Source organism: Mirounga angustirostris, unplaced genomic scaffold (assembly GCF_029215605.1).
Source record: "Mirounga angustirostris isolate CCGP_5_RB_7025 unplaced genomic scaffold, mMirAng1.0.hap1 SCAF_9, whole genome shotgun sequence".
NCBI lineage: Eukaryota > Metazoa > Chordata > Mammalia > Carnivora > Phocidae > Mirounga > Mirounga angustirostris.
In genome coordinates, this window is record NW_026991717.1 from 117,199,280 (window position 1) to 117,217,251 (window position 17,972).

A 17,972-nucleotide genomic window follows, 5' to 3' on the forward strand; every position below is an offset into this window, starting at 1 on the left:
AACTGAAGCCCACACACCAAAGTGACTTTACTAGGGTCACTGGACTGGACCTCTTTTCCCCTTTAGAGTAGAAGTTTTTGAGAATCAGGATCTAAGGTGTTTTCCATCTGTTGCGAGCTTGAGCTGTCCTTCCTCTGAGTCAATACATATTAGTCATGATGAATGCAACGGGCACCGAGATTTGCATTTTCATACCTGATCTCATGTAAATGTCCCAACAGCCCTCGAGGTAGGTGGTTGTCCCCTGACATCAGCATCAGGAGACACCCCTCCACTCAGAGCCCACGTCTGCTCCATTCATCTAGCCCCTCACTGGCAGTACTGCGTGGTGAGGTGTGACCAAGAGGCTGGCCGAGGGCCCCAGGCAGAAACACACTGGCGGTTATGGGTTCATCCTCTGGATCCAGAATCCAGGCTCAGATGCCAGCTCCAGGACCTATATTGCCTGCATGACTTCGAGCAGCACATTGTGTCTCCATTTCCTTACCCGAATGAGTCATAAAGATCGTCCCTACCTCAGCAAGCTTGAGGGTGAGGAGTGAAAAGATGAAGCGCATACAATGCCTCAAGTGGGTCGTGGCCTGCTTTCAGTGTCCAGAGATGGAGGCTGTGTCTGTGGGGCTGGCCACAGAATCCTGGAATCAGGCCCCGGAAACTGCAAGCATCTCTTTTGTTATATTGTCCTTGTTTTATTTTATTTATTTATTTTTTAAGATTTTATTTATTTGAGAGAGAGTGTGGGAGAGTGGGGGGAGGAACAGAGGAAGAGGGAGATGCAGAGAATCTAGAGCAGACTCTGTGCTGAGCGTGGAGCCCCATGTGGGGCTCGATCTCCTGACCATGAGATCATGACCTGAGCGGAAACCAAGAGTAGGACGCTTAACCAACTAAGCCACCCAGGTGCCCCTGGCCCTGTTGTATAAGCTTTTGTTTATCAAACGTATTTTAGTCAGATGGTATGGTCTTACCACAGATTTGGAAAAGCTTTTCCAAGTAGCTCATGGTGTCAGTGGATGGAAGGATAAACAAATTATGGTATATCCCTACAACAGAATATTGTTCAGCCATAAAAAAAAGTAAGTACTGAAACATGTTACAATGTGAATGAACCTTAGAAACATTATGTTAAGTGAAAGAAGCCAGACACAAAAGGTCACATATGGTATGATTCCATATGTGAAATACTCTTTTTTTTTTTTTTAAGATTTTATTTATTTATTCATGAGAGAGAGAGAGAGAGAGAGGCAGAGGGAGAAGCAGACTTCCTGCAGAGCGGGGAGCCCGATGCAGGACTCAATCCCAGGACTCCGGGACCATGACCTGAGCCGAAGGCAGACGCTTAACCATCTGAGCCACCCAGGCGCCCGTGAAATATTCTTAATAGGGAAATCTATAGAGACAGAACTCAGATTGGTGGGAGCAAGGGGCTGGGGGGACGGGGCAAGGGGAGCAGCTACTTAATGGGTATAGGATTTCATTTCGGGGTGATGACAATGTTTTGGAACTAGATAGAGGTGGTGGTTGCACAACACTGTAAATGCACTAAATGCCACCAACTTGTTCACTTTAAAATGGTTAATTTCATGTTATGAGAATTTCACTTCAATTAAAAAAAAAAACTCATGGGCCCTCCTTCCCCATTCTCCCTTTGATGACCCTTAGGGACTCCAATTAAGACTGTGTTAGAAACCACTAATCCTTTCACATTGTAAAGGGGGAGCCTTGGGAGATGGAGGAGAGAGGCTCTCCCGGGGACACAGAGCTGGTCCCAGCTAGAATAGAGCCAGAACCCAGATCCCATTCATAGAACAGATCTTTACTGAGAACTAGTCCCTGTTCTAAGCCATGAGTAAGACCCAGGAGTCCTTATGGAGTTTGCTTGCCAATGGAGGAAGGCTGACAAACACAGGTAATAAAATGTCAGGCAGGGATACAGCTATGAAGAACAACAAGGCAGGTAAATGGTTAGGGGTGAGATGGCTAGGGAGGGCTTCTAAGAGGAGGTAACATTTGTGTAAGCAATGTAGCGCCGATATGAGGAGAAGGGTGTTTCTGGTGGAAGGACCAGGACCAGCAGGTGCCAAGGCCACGCTAGACAGAGCACACTTGGTGTATTAAAGGACCAGTGGGGAGGCTGGCTGTAGTTGCGTCATTGCTGAAGAAAAGAGACTCATTCTGCCCTGGAGAACAGTGTAGACTGTTCCGTGCTTAATAGATGCTGAGTCAATATTTAACTGATGCTCACTGATGGCAGGAGGTTGGGAGGTTGAGCAGAGTCTGGGGAGGGAGTTGGAGCAACACAGACTTCCTGGCTGGTGGAGGCGGCAGAGCAGCTCCCTGCTCGTCAGCCTGGCTCCTGGCCCCTGACCCTTGGGTGGGGAGCTCCTGGCAGGCAGCTCCCCAAGGCTTCTTGGGCAGACTGCTGGGGTGGGGGTGCTTTAAGTAGCGCTGAGTCCAGCAGCTCCCCCAGGATGCTTGTCTTTAATTGGCTTCTCTGAGTGTGGCATCCTCCATATGCCACCCTAGGGAGACAGTGAAGCTGGAGAAAACCGCTCATCGCTTCTCCACCTGTAGGCTTGGGGTGCAGGTCTGGAGCTGGCAGGGGTGCTGGGCAGAGGGCTGGCGAGTTCTGAGATGTTTCTCTGCTCAAATAACAAGATGCAGCTCCTGCCCAGATTTGGATAAAGAAGAAAATGAAGAATTGTTGCAGCCAGGAGTGGAGGCTGATCTCTGCTCCTGCGTATTTATTTTACTTTCCTACCCACCCTTGCTGGGTTGATGGGATTTGAGGCACAGAGGGTGAAAGACTGAAGACTTGACAGTTAATTTTAAGGCTCCCCAACTTCCCAGCTGGTTGGGTGATTTGCCTTATCTCTCTGAGCTTCACTTTTCCTGTCTATAAAATATGGATTAATACAAAAAAGAATAAGCCCAGTAGTTGGCCTGTGGGGGCACTCAACAACCCAAGTCTAAAACCGGAGGTTGCCTTTCATTCCTTGTCCGTGGTTGGGAAGCTCCCCACTTCATCCCACCTGAGCAGGCAGCTCTCCAGGGGGACCTCTGCTCCAGCACCATCTCTCCCAGCTTCCCTTGGTGACACACAGGTCCCCTTCGAGGGCAGGGTGGCAGCTGATCTGTCCCCTGGGCGTGGGGCAGCATTTTGGGGAACGGTGTGGAAGCAAGGCTCTGCCCTCATGCTTCCTGTGTCTCTGGCTGCCACCACCAGCCCTGTCCATGACCACTCGCTCTGCCTCCCAGGCCCTGGCGATTTTTTCCCCCAAGATTCCTGTCCCGTTCTAGGCATCTGTTCTGGATCGAACCTAAGTGGGCCCTAAGCTCCTGTGACTCTGTCCTCCTTGCCTCTCACTGGCTGCTCAGAAGGAGCCAGAAGCTGTTCTTGGTCTTCATCCACCAGGTGCCTTGACAGGTTCTGGGCAGGTTTACTGGGTTTCTTGAGTTGATGGGGAGTAAATATTCCCTAAAATGCATTGTGGGTAAAACAAGTGGTTATCTCTCCGTGACCCTAACCCCTGCCCAGTGTCATTTAGGGAAGGGGAGAGGAAAGAAGCAATGGGAGAAGAGAAGGGGGGCAGGGATATATATCTGTGACTTTGGTGGCATCAGACTTGGGTAGGATGGGGCCATGGCCAAGGTGCGTGGACAGCGGAGCTAGATGGCCTGGGTTTCAGCTTTCCACCTACTAGCTTGTGACCAATGGCAGTTTCTTTATCTTTATGGACCTCAGTTTCTTTTCTTTTTTATTTTTAAAGATTTTATTTATTTATTTGTCAGAGAGAGACAGAGAGACGGAGACAGAGAGCGAGAGAGAGTGCACAAGCAGGGGGAGCAGCAGGCAGAAGGAGAAGCAGGCCCCCCGCTGAGTAAGGAGCCAATGGGGACTTGATCCCAGGACCCTGGGATCTTGACCTGAGCCGAAGGCAAATGCTTAACAGACTGAGCCACCCAGGCGCCCCTATTATTATGTTTCAATTTATGTAGTTTATTTTGTATACCTTTGACCATGAATTTGGTTTTGTTTGCTTAAATTGTCATCTATCTGGGAACTAGAGTTACAGTGGGGGGAGACAAACATTAATCTGATACTCAGAGGAATAAATGGAAAATTGCAATTGGGATCTGGGCTTTGGAAAAGGGGAACACGGGGCTCAGAGAATGCACAATGATGAGAACGGATCCAGCCAGGCTGGTGATGGAGGGCTTCCTGGAGGAATCGACTTTCGGACAGAGATATGAAGGGTGGCTAGGGATTAATTAGTCCAAGAAGGGAAGGAAAAGTATTTAAGGCAGAGGGAATAGCATATGCAAAGACCTTGCAAGTGTGAAGGGCAGGCCTACATGGTGGGGGGCAAAGAGTTTGGGGGAGTGTGTTGGTAGATGTAGCTGGAGGCAGGCAGGGCTTGGAAGCAGGTTAAGGAGTTTGGTTGTTTTCTAACAGATAGACAGATCCTTTAAAGGCTTTAATCAGGGAGATTGACTCAACCAGATTTGCCTTTAGAAAAGTTCACTTTAACAAAGGGGAGACCAGGGAGGAGGCAGAAAGGCCATTTAGGAGGCTTAATTTTTTTTTTTCTTTTTTTTTTTTTTTTTTTTTTTTTTTTTTTTTTTTTTTTTTAAGATTTTATTTATTTATTTGAGAGAGAGAGAATGAGAGACAGAGAGCATGAGAAGGAGGAAGGTCAGAGGGAGAAGCAGACTCCTTGCCGAGCAGGGAGCCCGATGCGGGACTCGATCCCGGGACTCCAGGATCATGACCTGAGCCGAAGGCAGTCGCTTAACCAACTGAGCCACCCAGGCGCCCTAATTTTTTTTTTTTCATCAAAATAATCCTTGGAAAGATATTGAACAGATTTATAATAGTATTAGAGTATTCCTTTACAGTAATAACTATTACTTGCCCTAGGCTTTTATTTTTATTTATTTATTTATTTATTTAAAAGATTTTATTTTATTTATTTGACAGAAAGAGAGAGAGACACAGCTAGAGAGGGAACACAAGCAGGGGGAGTGGGAGAGGGAGAAGCAGGCTCCCGGCCGAGCAGGGAGCCCGATGCGGGACTCGATCCCAGGACCCCGGGATCATGACCTGAGCCGAAGGCAGATGCTTAACGACTGAGCCACCCAGGCGCCCCTGCCCTAGGCTTTTAAAAAATTATGGTACAAAACACATAATACTAAATCTATCATTTTGTGCATTTTGAAGCAGACAGTTCATTAGTATTAAGTCTATTTACGACGTTGTGCAACTGGTCTCCAGAACGTTTTCATCTTGCAAAACTGAAACTCCATACCTGCTAGACAACTTCCCATTTCCTCTCCCTGCAGCCCTTGGCAAACAAATTCTTTCTGTTTCTGTGAATTGACTACTCTGGGTACCCATACAAGTGGCATCAGAGAGCATGTGTCTTTTTGCAACTGACCCATTTCACTGAGCATGATGTCCTTAAGCTGCAGTCACGTTGTAGCATGTGTCACAACATCCAGGAAGCTTTTGCAGGAGCCTGAGTGCGGACTGATCGGGGCTCGGACTGGGGCTTGGCCACAGAGATGGGGAGAAGTAGACTGAGCCGGGAGTTTTGGGGGAGGTCAAGTCATAGGATCTGGTGAAGGATGGGAAGGTAGTGAGGCCTCCAGCCTTGGCCTTCGAAGGTGGCAGTGGACAGGTCAGTGACTTGTGTGCTCCTTCTGAGGGTGGAGATGGAAGTGATGCAGGGCCTGATTTGGCAGCAAGGGAAGTTGAGAAAGAATCTCTTCTCTGTGCTCGGCCCCGAGCTTTGAGGAGACCAGAAGGGATGAAAGCAAGCAGTCACTCTGACTTCTTTACCCCCTTGGTTATATTTTTCTACAGAGTACAGACCTCACCACAGTATTTGGGGCATCCCAGGTGAAAGGTAGGAGGAGGTGGGTGAGAGTTCTGCGCTCTGACCCTATTCATCGACCACCAGATTGGACCCCCCAGGGGTCTACTCTGCTGTCTCCGTTTTCTGTGTTATCCTCCACCCGCCCAGCTAGAGACCCCCCTCTCTGCTCTAACTCCTCCAAAAAAAGCCTCTGAGAGAGAAATTGCCGCAGAGAGGGTCCTGACCCGGACCCTCTTTAGCCGTGTGACCTCTAATTGAAAGCAGGAGGCCCAGCGCCACACCCAGGGGTGCTGGGATCAGACTGTCCGAGGAGCAAACAGGGCACTGATGTGGCATTTGAACAGGTGCCGTGGAGGTTCATGAAAGGGGCAGTTAGCTCTGTTTCGTTTGGGGGTGTGTGTGTGTGGGGGGGGTGGGGAGTTGTCAGAAAGGGCTACAGAGAAGATAGAATTTTTTAGAACTGTGTCTTGGCGGACTTTTATCAGCTTGGAGGAAAAGGTCAGGGAGTGGAGGAAGCAGATAAAGGAACACAGGAGACAGGCCCGGGTCTCCAGCCTGCTACCAGCTGAGATCGGCCGAGGGGTCTGCAAGGTCGAGGTATACCAGGACTACAGCTTTCATCTGTCTGGCTGTATAGGCTAGGGGTGGGGGTGGGGGTCAGGAATGTCTGGTGGGGAAGCCATTTAGGGTGGTGGTCAACTGGAGCTAACTGAAGACATTTCCCCCAGAGCACTGCCTGGAGATCCCAGGCCGCTGTAGGAGGCATGCTAGCGTGCACTCACATCCAGACACCCTACGCGGTGCTCACCACCAGGAGCCCCGTTTTCCCACTGGGAGAACCCCCCAGGTGGCCCAGAAGCCAGGATGTGAGCTGGGCGGTCTGGCTCCAGATCGACTACTGTCATCGGCTGTGTGTCCCAGGCGGCTGGGTCAGGGCTGGAGGGGATTAAGAGGGAACATGGCCAGGAGTTGGGACGGGGAAGAAGTGGGGGTGCTGGGGGTGGATGAGGGTGTGGGAGAGTAGGGGATCGGCGGGTGAGGGTGGAGCCGTAGCGGGCTCCCAGAGGCCCTGGTCCTGCTCACTGAGCTGCGGAACCCGGAGGAAGGAGGGCCTTGCCAGTCTCAGTCTCTCTCTCTGTAAGACGGGGACAGGAGCGCCATGGCGCTGTGCCCTGAAGGTGATCCGTCTCCACAGCCTGCCCCTGCTGCTTCACTCCGGGCTCTGCCCACCGCTGTACCTGTGTCTCCTGTCCCCTCCGTCCCCTTCCTGGCCGCCGCTCCAGCACCCTGCGCTCTGGCAATTTCTTTCTTATTTCCTCACGGAGCTAGAAGTGGCTTTGAAGCCTGCCTGGCTCTTTAGAGGGAGAGAGGGAAAAGCAGTTCAAGGGATGTAGGTTGGAAATGCAGATGGGCCGCAGGAGCGCCTTTTTTTTTTTTTTTTTTTTGCTCAGATCATCTGAGTGTCTCTGTGGGGCACCCCCGCCCCCGAGAGTATTGCCTCCTCTGGTTGCAGAGAGGATGTGAGAGCACCCGCCGGAGGGGATGTCTGCTGTGAGCTTGGGGCAGGCAGGGCGAGGCGAGACTGTCATCCTCCCGCCCCACCCCTGCCATTCCCCCAAAATAGAAGGACCCAAGTGTCAGCCCCGGGGAGGGAAGCCTTTGAAGCAGGAAACAGCCCGGGGGGGAAGGCTGAGAGAAGCAGGTGTGTTAATATTCACGGGGCCACAGCGGCCATCCCTGGGTTTTCTGTGTTTTCTCGGCAGGCGGATAATCACCAGCCTAGCTTAGCAATTGCACGGCCTGGGAGGCAGGGCCTGGGCTTGGCTTACAAATTGCTGGGTGACCTTGGGCAACTCACCTCCCTCTCTGGGCCTCGGTTGTCTCATTTGTAGCACGAGGGACTGTGACTGGGTCCCTTCCTGCTGTGACATTCAGGATTCGCATCCTTGACAACTTGGCCACCGACCCGTGTCTCAGCACACCCTGTCCCATCATCTGGGGGGCCTGGGAGATGTGCTGAGACGCTGGAGAGCAGGAGGGCCGGGAGTGGAGTGCTGAGGAGGGGCGGGTTTGCCTCAAACCCCTTCCTGGGAGGCGGGCAGGGCCACAGTCAGAGGCATCTAACGGTCAGGGCAGCCCAGGCGTGGATCAGTGCATTCGGGGTAGGGGACTGCTGGGTCAGCTGTCAACCCTCTATTCTGGGGGAGCCAGCTGGGGGGTTCTGGAGGAAGGCTTGGGGGGTCAGGAAAGGGAAACCTTTGGGGGGCTTGGGGCAGGGCCTATTTAACAACTGCTATGGACACGTTTTGACAGTTTGACGAGCCGTGGGAGTGTATGGGAGACCTGCTGACTGCCGGCCTGTGCTGTGGAGGGGGGACGGGGAAAGGCTGCCTGGGGGCAGCTTTCTTGCCATTCCACCACCAGAAAAATTCCTTTCACTCGGAGCGGGTGGCAGGTCACTGTTTCCACTTGGCCCAGCCTCCCAAGGCCCGTGGCCACTACAAGGGAGGCTTCCTCCTCCCCCCGCTCCTGTCCACACAGCACCGTGGCTCCATGGCCTGGCCGGGGCTGGAGCCTGGGCTGGGCAGCCTCCGCTCTGGGTCCTCTGCGGCCACCTCTCTCAGCCGTCTTCCCTCCCCCGTGGGGGCCTGCTTGGCACCCCCCTCCCTCCTAGCCCCCAGCCCACAGACGAGGACTTTCCCCTATGCTCTGCCTGTCTAGCGGAGGAGACAGTTGGGGTGGAGTTGCGGGGCGGGGGCGGTAGGAGCAGGTGCAGTTGAAGGGCAGCTGGAGGGGGTGGGGGGGACCCCAGATTCTTGGTGCAGGGCCCCTTCTCTGCCTGCTGTCCCAACTTCCCTGTGCAGCAATTTCGCTTTCTATTTTAAATCTATTTAAAGTTGGTTGCTTCCCTGCCTTCCTGCTGGGTGTTTATAGTGAGGAAAATAATTGGTAATATTTGCACAGATGTGCTGGCGCTGCAGCTCATCACGGGCACCTTTACCCAGGGGACCCTCCCTGCCCCCAGCCTCTCTCTGCCAGCCCGAGGAGCCAGCCTGAACGGGGGGTACCAGCAAGCTCCCCCTCCTTCCAGGAGCCTCAGGCAGAGCTGGGAAGCAGGAGGCTGAAAATGCCCCAGGCGCACCCAGAGGCAGGCCTCAGCAGGACCAGGAAGCAACCCCCTCCGGCCCCCCCCCGGCCCTCCTGCCCCTGCTGCGGGGACTGATCAGGAGGAGGAGGAGCCCGGGCTCCCCAGGATGGGCCCTTCCTAGGGGGCTGTGTAGGAGGGAAGCCCCTGGGGGCTCTGTTTCTGATTTCATTTTCTCCTGCAGAGCCTGCATTTGCTCCTGGGGTAAAGGAGGGGGTACAAAGGTGGGGGAGTGGGACCGGGGTGAACATAGGAAATCATCTGGCTTCTTCTCCCCTGTCTTGAGGCCTGGGAGCAGCATTCTGGAGGGTGGGGAAGGAGGCGGGTATCATGAGGGCTGTGCGGTGGCCTGCCCGCCCGAGCAGGGCCTGGACTGCTGTGCGTGCTGCCCACTGCCCATTCTGTGGCCCAGCCAGGCTGGCCATGGGGTGAGACCGCACAGTGGGCAGGGCCAGGGAACCCTCCTCAGCCCCTGTGTCTCCTTCACCCCTTACACGTGTGTGTGCCGCATGTGTGGGTGCGTCTGTGAGTGTGGGTCTGCAGCATTGGGGCGCCTGTGGGCCGTACCTGTGTGTGTGCATGGCTGCCTGCCTGGGCCTGCAGGGACGTGTGTGCACGTGGGTGGGTGCGTGGGCTCGCACACGTGTGCTACATATGTGTACCGTGTACGGGCATGCATGTGCCTTGGTTTGGGTGCCCCCAGAAGTCCACCCGGAGAGAAGGATTCAGTTGCAGGTAGAGGACCCCGGAGAGCACAGTAGGGGGGGTGAGGAAGAAGGTGGGGGAAGGCAGGCAGCCAGGGAGGGCCATGATCTCCAGCAAAGCACCTCTGTGGGCAGCTGAAGGTCAGTGACTGGGGAGTCCCGGGAGCCAGAGGTCTCCCATCCAGAGGGCAGAGAGCCCACCAACTCCCATCTGTCTCTTGTTAACGCCTCCTGATAGGACCGTTGGCTCTCTGGCACTTTGGCTTGTCCTTGGCCTAGTGTCACAGAGTTGCCCGGGAGCAGCCTTCTGGGTGTAGAGCTAAGTGCTGAGGGTCTGCGCTGTGTGGTGGGTGTGACAGGTGCGGTGACGGGCCCCTCGGGGCCCCTGCAGGAATGATGGGCTTGCTCCCTTCCCCAAACAATATCCTAAGAGCAGCACCTAACACACCTCTGGCGCTAATCTCTGTCTCAGGAGCATCCAGCCCACACAGCACGCGTGTGTGCGAGCAAGCAAAGCTCCCTCTTGCCAGGAGGCATGTATGGGTGTGGGGGTGCTTCTCCTACTTTCCCCAGGGCCCTCCATGCACAGTCATCTAGAAGCCGAGCTGGTCCCTGGGCTGGTCCAGTAAGGCTCCTGGGGGCCTAGAAGTGAGAGGATACTGGAGATTTGGTGCCGAGCCTGGGGCCTGAGGCAGAGATGGCTTCTTCCCCGCACTGCCCTGGAACAGTGCTCAGGAGGGAGGTACGAAGGACTCAAGAATGGGCAGATCACGCTGGGGCGCCTGGGTGGCTCAGTCGTTAAGCGTCTGTCTTCGGCTTAGGTCATGATCCCAAGGTGTCTCTCTATCTATCTGTCAAATAAATAAAATCTTTCAAGATTTTATTTATTTATTTGACAGAGAGAGACACAGTGAGAGAAAGAACACAAGCAGGGGGAGAGGGAGAGGGAGAAGCAGGCTTCCCGCTGAGCAGGGAGCCCGACACGGGGCTCAATCCCAGGACCCTGGGATCATGACCTGAGCCGAAGACAGACGCTTAACGACTGAGCCAACCAGGCGCCCCAAATAAATAAAATCTTAAAAAAAAAAAAAAGAATGGGCACCAGGGGAGTGGGGCTCCTTGGGGCCCCCCAGGCCCTGCATCCACTCCTGATAGCTGCAGACAGCTCAGTGAAGCCTCACCCTTCCCCCTGACCTGCACGCTCTCGAGCCTAGAAGGGATTTTTGTTCAGCCATGGGCGTTATCTTGTCTTGCATGGAATCCGGCGCACACTACCACTCTGCATCCAGGCTACTCTGAGCAGAGAAGTCCTGGGATAGGGGGGGTCCCCTGACCACCCCTCCTCCTATGGCCTTCTTGAGAAGACTGCTGAGGGCCCAGAGCAACAGCCGTGGGGCTGGAGGTCAGTCTCGGAGGTCAGTGGGCGGCGGGCAAAGGTGGAGGCAGACGAGGACACTAAGAGGCCCAGGGGGAACCCAGTGTTACAGAAATGTTTATTACAAGGATAAATATATACAATAATGGGATATTAAAACTGCTGATCCTGGGCCTGTGGGACTTCAGGGGATGCAGGGAGTGGGTCAGGAGGACGGTGGGACAAGGTGGGTCAGTGGAGGATCCACTGGATGCAGTCTGGGATGCAGTCTGGGAATGACCAGGTCCCCAGATCCTGCACAGTGGGGTCCTTTGCTTGAGCTTGGGCAGACCTGCCCTCCCAATGTACTGCCCTCCTGGCTGCCTGGATGCCTCTAAAATTCTGGATGTTCCCTAGTGGCCGGGGGTGTTGAGAGCAGCTCTGGGTAGGGACATCAGTGAAGGAGGCTGAGCAGGGGCCCACCACTGACCCCCAGCATTCAGAGGTGGGAAAACATCACTGGTCTTTGAGAGACATGCTGCCCAACCTCCTTCTTTGAGTTGGTAGAGCCCTCTGTAGTTTAGATGCTTGAGGCAAAATCCAAATAGCTTGGGAGACTCCTGCCATGTCCCTGTTCCTGAATACTAAGGATTATGGGAAAACGAATCCCCTAGATAAATTTTCCTCGTCCCTCTAGACCTTGTTCAAGGGACACCTCTTCCAGGAAACCTTCCGAGCACTGCTGGCTGCTCAGCAGCGATGCTCGTCCTGTATCCCTCCCCTCATATATCCTCACTATGTCCCAGGGTCTCTCCTCACTGCTTTCCCACAGGGCTGGATCCGGGGCCCTATGCTTCATGGCTGGTGGGCTGATGACACTCTCTCCCTGGGATGGCATTAGCTCAGGACCACCCAGGGGGAGCCCAGAAAAGGAAGATGGGGTGGGGACCAGGGGTGAAGTGGGGAAGCCCATGTGGCTTGGCAATGTTTCAGGACTCTGTCCTGACATCTGCCTTTTGTTCCTACACAAGGAAGCTCAAAGAACCTGCCTTGGCTGCACTTTACATGCCTGAGAGGCTTCTCTATCTAGAATCTACGATGTCTTACAAACCCACAGGAGAGGGCCAGAAAGAGCTAGGGGGCCCCTGTCTCTGTGTATTTCCCTCCTGGTTGGCTGGGGTGTTGGCCTCATGGGGCCAGAGAGTGGAGTTGGGACGCTCAGATTGTCCCCAGAGTGGAGATGTCTATTAGAGGAAGGAATTGGGTCAGACCCCCCGCCCCTGGGGTGTCCTTTTCTCTTCCGGTAGCCTCCTGCTTTTTCTCGGCAGAGAGGCTGGCAGAGCTGGGGAGCTGGCTGCTGGCAGGGCAGGCGACCCCCTTGGGGGTGGGCAGAAGAGGCTGAGCTCCCAGCCAGCCTCAAGCCAGAGGTAGGTCCTGCCTAGATGGCTTGGTGGGCAGCCCCACCCTCTCCTGCTTCCTGACGTAGCCTGGGCTAGAGGGTGGGGCCCCTGGCTCTGCTCTGGGGCGGGGGGCCAGGGACCAGAAGAAGGGAGGGTAGAGCCCTGCAGGCTGCAGCCTGGGAGGCCTCCCCCAAACAAGCTGGGCTGGCAGGTTGTCTTGAGGGGCCCGTGCTCTCCCGAAGGTCTGCAACCCCAAGCCCCAATGCCTCCTCAGGTGCAGCAGGGGCGTCAGAATGCCAGGCCCTGCTGGCCGCTAGCCATGGCCATTCTGGGACATATAAGCTGCCAGAGCCACCACCACGGCCACATAGAGACCGGCGCCCACGGCGATGGAGAGTGTGGCCAGGAAGAGGGCCCTGCGGGAGGTGGTGCTGGCCAGGCGGAAGTCTCCCTTGGAGATGGCCTTGCTGGTCTAGGGAGAGAGAAGTGCTGGTGAAAGGGATATCCCCGAAGCGGACAGCACAGCCCCAGCCCGCTGGGCTCCAACCCCCTCCTGCACACGCCCCACCTCCCATCTCTGGTCAAGCCCTCGGGTGGTGGGAGGGGGCTGGAGCGGATGCCCTGCGCCCCTCCTGCTCTTACCCCCTGGGAGAAGTAGAAGGCAGCGATGCCCAGAGGCCAGAAGCAGCAGAGCATGGAGAAGATAGTAAGGCCCAGGTGGTCCCTGGGGGGCAGCGCCATGAAGTTGTCTTCACTTTCACTGTCTGTGGAGGTCACATCACTCTGCAAAACACAAGTGGGCTTTTGTGACCAGACCCAGGATCCCCGGCGGCAAGGATGTGGGGCCTCAGGTAGTGTCCTCTGCTGCAGGTGGGCGTGCAGGGTGGGCTCCGCACTCTCTACCCAAAGCCTTGGCTGTGACCGCTGATTCTCTCCTTCGGAATTAGCACAAGCATACAGAGAAAGAGTGCGAGTATCTGTGTACAGCTGTGCACATCATCGGATGGTACTTGTGAAAGAAGAGGAAGAGTCTCATTGCCCAGTGACCAGGAGATTGAGTTATAAGTGATGGGAGAAGGTACAACGGGATACCATGGAGCCCTTAAAGATCGCCTTGTAGACAAACGTTAAATGATGTGGAGCCATACTGAAGTACGTTGCTTAGAGAGAAAAATCTGGTGATAAAATGGTGTACAGCGAGATCTTTTGGGGGGAGTAGGGTGGGAGAAAAACATTGAATGAAAAAAGACTAGAACCTCATCTACTAAAATAATAATATTCTCTTCCAGTGGTTTTCTGTATTTTTAAATTACTTATATAATTAAGAAAACAAGAACAATAAATGCTTTTAAAAAATTAAGTCGTCGGGGCGCCTGGGTGGCTCAGTCGGTTAAGCGACTGCATTCAGCTTGGGTCGTGGTCCCAGGGTCCTGGGATCGAGCCCCGCATCGGGCTCCCTGCTTGGCGGGAAGCCTGCTTCTCCCTCTCCCACTCCCCCTGCTTGTGTTCCCTCTCTCGCTGTGTCTGTCAAATAAATAAACACAATCTTAAAAAAAAAATTAAAAAAAAAAATTAAAAAAAAAATTAAGTCGTCAACCCAAGCGTGTGTTTCTCGAAGTATGGACAGCCCCTGTGCCAGAAGTACCTTTTCTTCAGTAACATACAGATGCTTGGGCCCCAAGCCAGGCCCACCGAATCTCAAGCCCTAGAGCTTGGCCAGGGACTCTGCATTTTATTTTATTTTATTTTATTTTTATTTTTTATTTTTTAAAAGATTTTATTTATTTATTTGACAGAGAGATAGAGAGAGAGAACAAGTACGCAGAGAGGCAGGCAGAGGGAGAGGGAGAAGCAGGCTTCCCACTGAGCAGGGAGCCTGATGTGGGGCTCGATCCCAGGACCCTGGGATCATGACCTGAGCCAAAGGCAGACGCTTAACCGACTGAGCCACCCAGGCGCCCCTATTTTATTTTATTTTTTTCAAGATTTTATTTATTTGACAGAGAGAGACACAGCGAAAGAGGGAACACAAGCAGGGGGAGTGGGAGAGGGAGAAGCGGGCTTCCCGCAGAGCAGGGAACCCGATGTGGGGCTTGATCCCAGGACCCTGGGATCATGACCTGATCCGAAGGCAGACGCTTAATGACTGAGCCACCCAGGCGCCCCTTGGGACTTTGCATTTTATTTTATTTTTTTTATTTATTTTTTTTAAAGATTTATTTATTTATTTGACAGAGACACAGTGAGAGAGGGAACACAAGCAGGGGGAGTGGGAGAGGGAGAAGCCGGCTTCCCGCAGAGCAGGGAGCCCGATGTGGGGCTCGATTCCAGGACCCTGGGATCATGACCTGAGCCGAAGGCAGACGCTTAATGACTGAGTTTCCCAGGCGCCCCTTGGGACTCTGCATTTTCAACACATGCACTCACCTCCTCCTCCTCCTGGTCGTTCTCCTGGCCCTGCAGCTCCTCTTGAACCCCGTAGGACACGGTCTGGATGGTGATATCCTCTTCTACTTGGCCAGGTTCTGTGGACTGCTCTGCGGGCCCAGCCTGGAGCTCCCTGTTCTCTGTGAAGCTGGTCTCACAGCTGCTTGCCCTGGGCTCCTTGACCTTGTCCCTCCCCAGGAGGCAGCTGGGCCTGTACCAGGCCTCCACGGCCAGCTGCAGAGACCCCGGGTCCAGGAGCTGGTGGGTGCGAGCAGAGCCAGCACCACCCAGGAGGTAGGAGTAGAGCTTCTCCTGGCATGACCAGCTGGGCGAAGCCTCGGGGTAGGGGTAGCGGCCATGCAGCGGGGCCGGGCTCCGAGGCAGCAGAGGGTTCTGAAGTTCACTCAGACTCTCCATGGTTCCGGGGAGCAGCTCCAGAGAGGGGAGCCTGGGCCAGCCGAGCGTCCTCAGAGAGCCTGCTGGGCGAGCAAGACAGACAGACGCTGAGTCCCAGGTGCCGGATGCAGGGCTGGAAGCATTTAAGAGCACGGGCCCTCAGACCCTGCCTTTGCCACCAGGCAGCTGTGGGGCTTCGAGCTGGCTACTTCTCTTCTGAGTGTCCTTTTCTTGGTCTACACAGTGGGCACAGCAGCAAGACTTACCTCACAGAGTTGGCTCATTCATCTATCCTGCGAACACATAATGGCTGAGCGTCAGCTCCCTGCCGGGCACCATGCAGAGGATGGGGACACGGAGGCGGGAAAGGCAGGGAGCAGGGAGGGGGAGGAGGATGCACACTGTCTTCACGGAGCTCACAGAGGTGAAGGACAGAGAGGGGTGTAAGAACGAGCAAGGGACAAAACGGACACGAAGGTACAGGGAAGGCTTGGCGCCGAGAGCCGAAGGAAGAAACCCAGTTGGCAAGGCAGGGGGAGGGAGAACACGTTTCATGCAGAGGCCAGATCAAGGATGCTCGCTCCGAGAGCCTGGGAGAAGGCTGGTGCTTCTCGGGGTAGAGAGGGAGGGGTGAGCTGGGGTGTGGGGCCAGAGCGTGCAGCCCTGTTTAGACCTAAGAGGGCTTCAGGGGTCTTGGCAGGAGTGATAGGATGCAATCTGGGTCCAGGAGTCTTCCCGGGGCCGTGTGCGGGGAGTGGCTTGGAGAGGGATGGGCTCACTGTGACACCCATAGGGGGCTTTGCCACGGCTTCAGGTCAGCTGAGGACAACTGGAACTCAATAGTGGGGAGATGCTGACAGGACTTGGCAGCAGGTGGGATATTGGGCTGAGGGAGGATTTGTTCAAGGGTTGGATGGGACTGCGCTTAGCTCAGAGCTCAGCACAGGCCACAGGCTCACAGCTGTCCATTCTTCCCAGGGGAAGATGCTTCTCCCCAGTTATGGTCTTAGGGGGATGCACCTTAGACTAATCTCCCCTCTAAGGCAGACTGTAGTTTTGGGAAATCCTGTGGGGTCTAAGGCAGGGCCTCCTGAGCATTAAAGTCTAGACTTGTACATCCCAGCTAGAAGTGTAGATATGCTCATAGGCTAGTGTGTGGACATCCTGGCGGGCTACCTCTTCCTCCTTCAGCCAGCCCTGAGCCCCTGGGAAGGGTGCATAGTAGGTGCTCAGGGCTGGCTGAAGGAGGGAAAGGCAGCCTGTGAATGTGGCTACCACAAACCTACACATACTCTGGGGTGTGGCAGGTAGAAACGGGATATGGAGAGAGAAGAGGGGCAGGCCTGGTGGCCCCAGGGACCCTGCGCTCTCCCTCCCAGGCCCATAGTAGTTGAAGGGTGACAGGATCATGTCTTGCCCTGGATTGATAATCTGACGAAAGCAGAGTTGGTCCTACCCTTGGTACTTTGGGCAAATAATCATGCCCTTCTGGGTTTCCCCAGCTGTAAAGTGCAGATGATAATTCCAGCCCAACCCACAAGGTTGTTCTGAGGATCCAGAGATGACCGAGATGTCATTGCAGATTATAAGTAGGAGGGGCTGCTGTGCTTCCTTCTGGGCTCCAGTCTTTACCCACCCAGGGTCATTTCTGGCCTGATGGTAAAGTGAAAAGTGTGGGGAGGGATTTCAGCCCCCAGGGATGGGTTTGTCTAGGCCCCCTCCCCAGTCCCACTCCCCATCAAGAATCCACAGCCAGAGGCTGGCCATTTCTCTTTCTGGCCCAAGAAAAGTGGCTGGATTCTAGAAAGCTGGTTTTTTGGGAAATCTGCAGATGGATCAGGGCCATAGAAATAACAGGGAGTGGGACAGAGTGAGGGGCGGGGGAGGGCCTGGCAAGACTGGAGGGGCATTGAGGGTGAGTCCATGGGCGGGGGGGGGGGGCAGCATCCTCTGGGTGGCCTGCTAGGAGGGAGGAGGGAGGAGACTGCTTGCCTGGGGGCAAAGAAGCAAGAGGAGGCTGCCCATGCCTCAGAGGCTCTGAGCCCTGACAAACGTGGCCTCTGGGGCTGGGGATCCAAGAATGTCGAACAGAATCATGGAGGGACCTAAAGAAGGGTGTGTGGCCCAAGTGTCCAACTCCTCCCCCAGGGAGGGCACAGATGGTGTGGGAGACGCTGGGCTGTGCTGCCCCTGGGGGCTCTGTGGGTGCACGAAGCAGTTACAAGTCCTACCTGGGTTGTCACCCAGCTGGGGCAGAAGTTTCTGCAGAGACGAGACAGCGGTTCTTGGGAGGAGTGGAGCTCACACGGGCAGGGGCTTCACTACTTCTCCCCCGTCCTGCCTCTCTGGGGTCAAACATGCAGGGAGCCATGGGGACTATAGTGATGTGCCCGCCCTCCTCTGGGCAGATTCCCAGCAGGCCTGGTCTCTTCTGACCCCCGAGGGCAGCTTTTGAGTCCCTGTCCAGCCTCCCCCACCCCCACCAGTGGATGTGACTCACAGATATGCAGTCCAAGGGCCTGTGACCCTAAGGCTCATTGGTTTGGGAGTCAGGTACGCTGGGGCTCCATCTCTGACCCACCCCCATTAGCTCTCTGATCTGGCACCTCGGTTTCCCTATCAGTAGTAAGAGGGGTGGGATTAAATGGTCACTGATGTCGATGGTGG

The 17,972-nt window shown here is 54.7% G+C and overlaps 1 protein-coding gene across 1 annotated transcript; it reads right to left on the reverse strand.

The window, feature by feature from the left end:
- Nucleotides 1–12,795: 12,795 nt before the first annotated feature.
- SYNDIG1L (synapse differentiation inducing 1 like) lies at nt 12,796–15,326 on the reverse strand. The gene is made up of 3 exons (XM_045901999.1): nt 14,910–15,326; nt 13,125–13,265; nt 12,796–12,954 (listed from the first exon to the last, which is right to left on the reverse strand). The coding sequence occupies exons 1-3, from the start codon at nt 15,324–15,326 to the stop codon at nt 12,796–12,798; spliced, it is 717 nt and encodes a 238-aa protein (XP_045757955.1).
- Nucleotides 15,327–17,972: the final 2,646 nt, after the last annotated feature.

Coding starts and splice junctions, on each gene's coding strand:
- SYNDIG1L (XM_045901999.1), bottom strand. CDS start 15,326: ATGGAGAGTCTGAGTGAACTTCAGAACCCTCTGCTGCCTCGGAGCCCG. Junction 13,266..14,909: donor ACGACCAGGAGGAGGAGGAG/GTGAGTGCATGT, acceptor TGTGTTTTGCAG/AGTGATGTGACCTCCACAGA. Junction 12,955..13,124: donor CCTTCTACTTCTCCCAGGGG/GTAAGAGCAGGA, acceptor CTCTCTCCCTAG/ACCAGCAAGGCCATCTCCAA.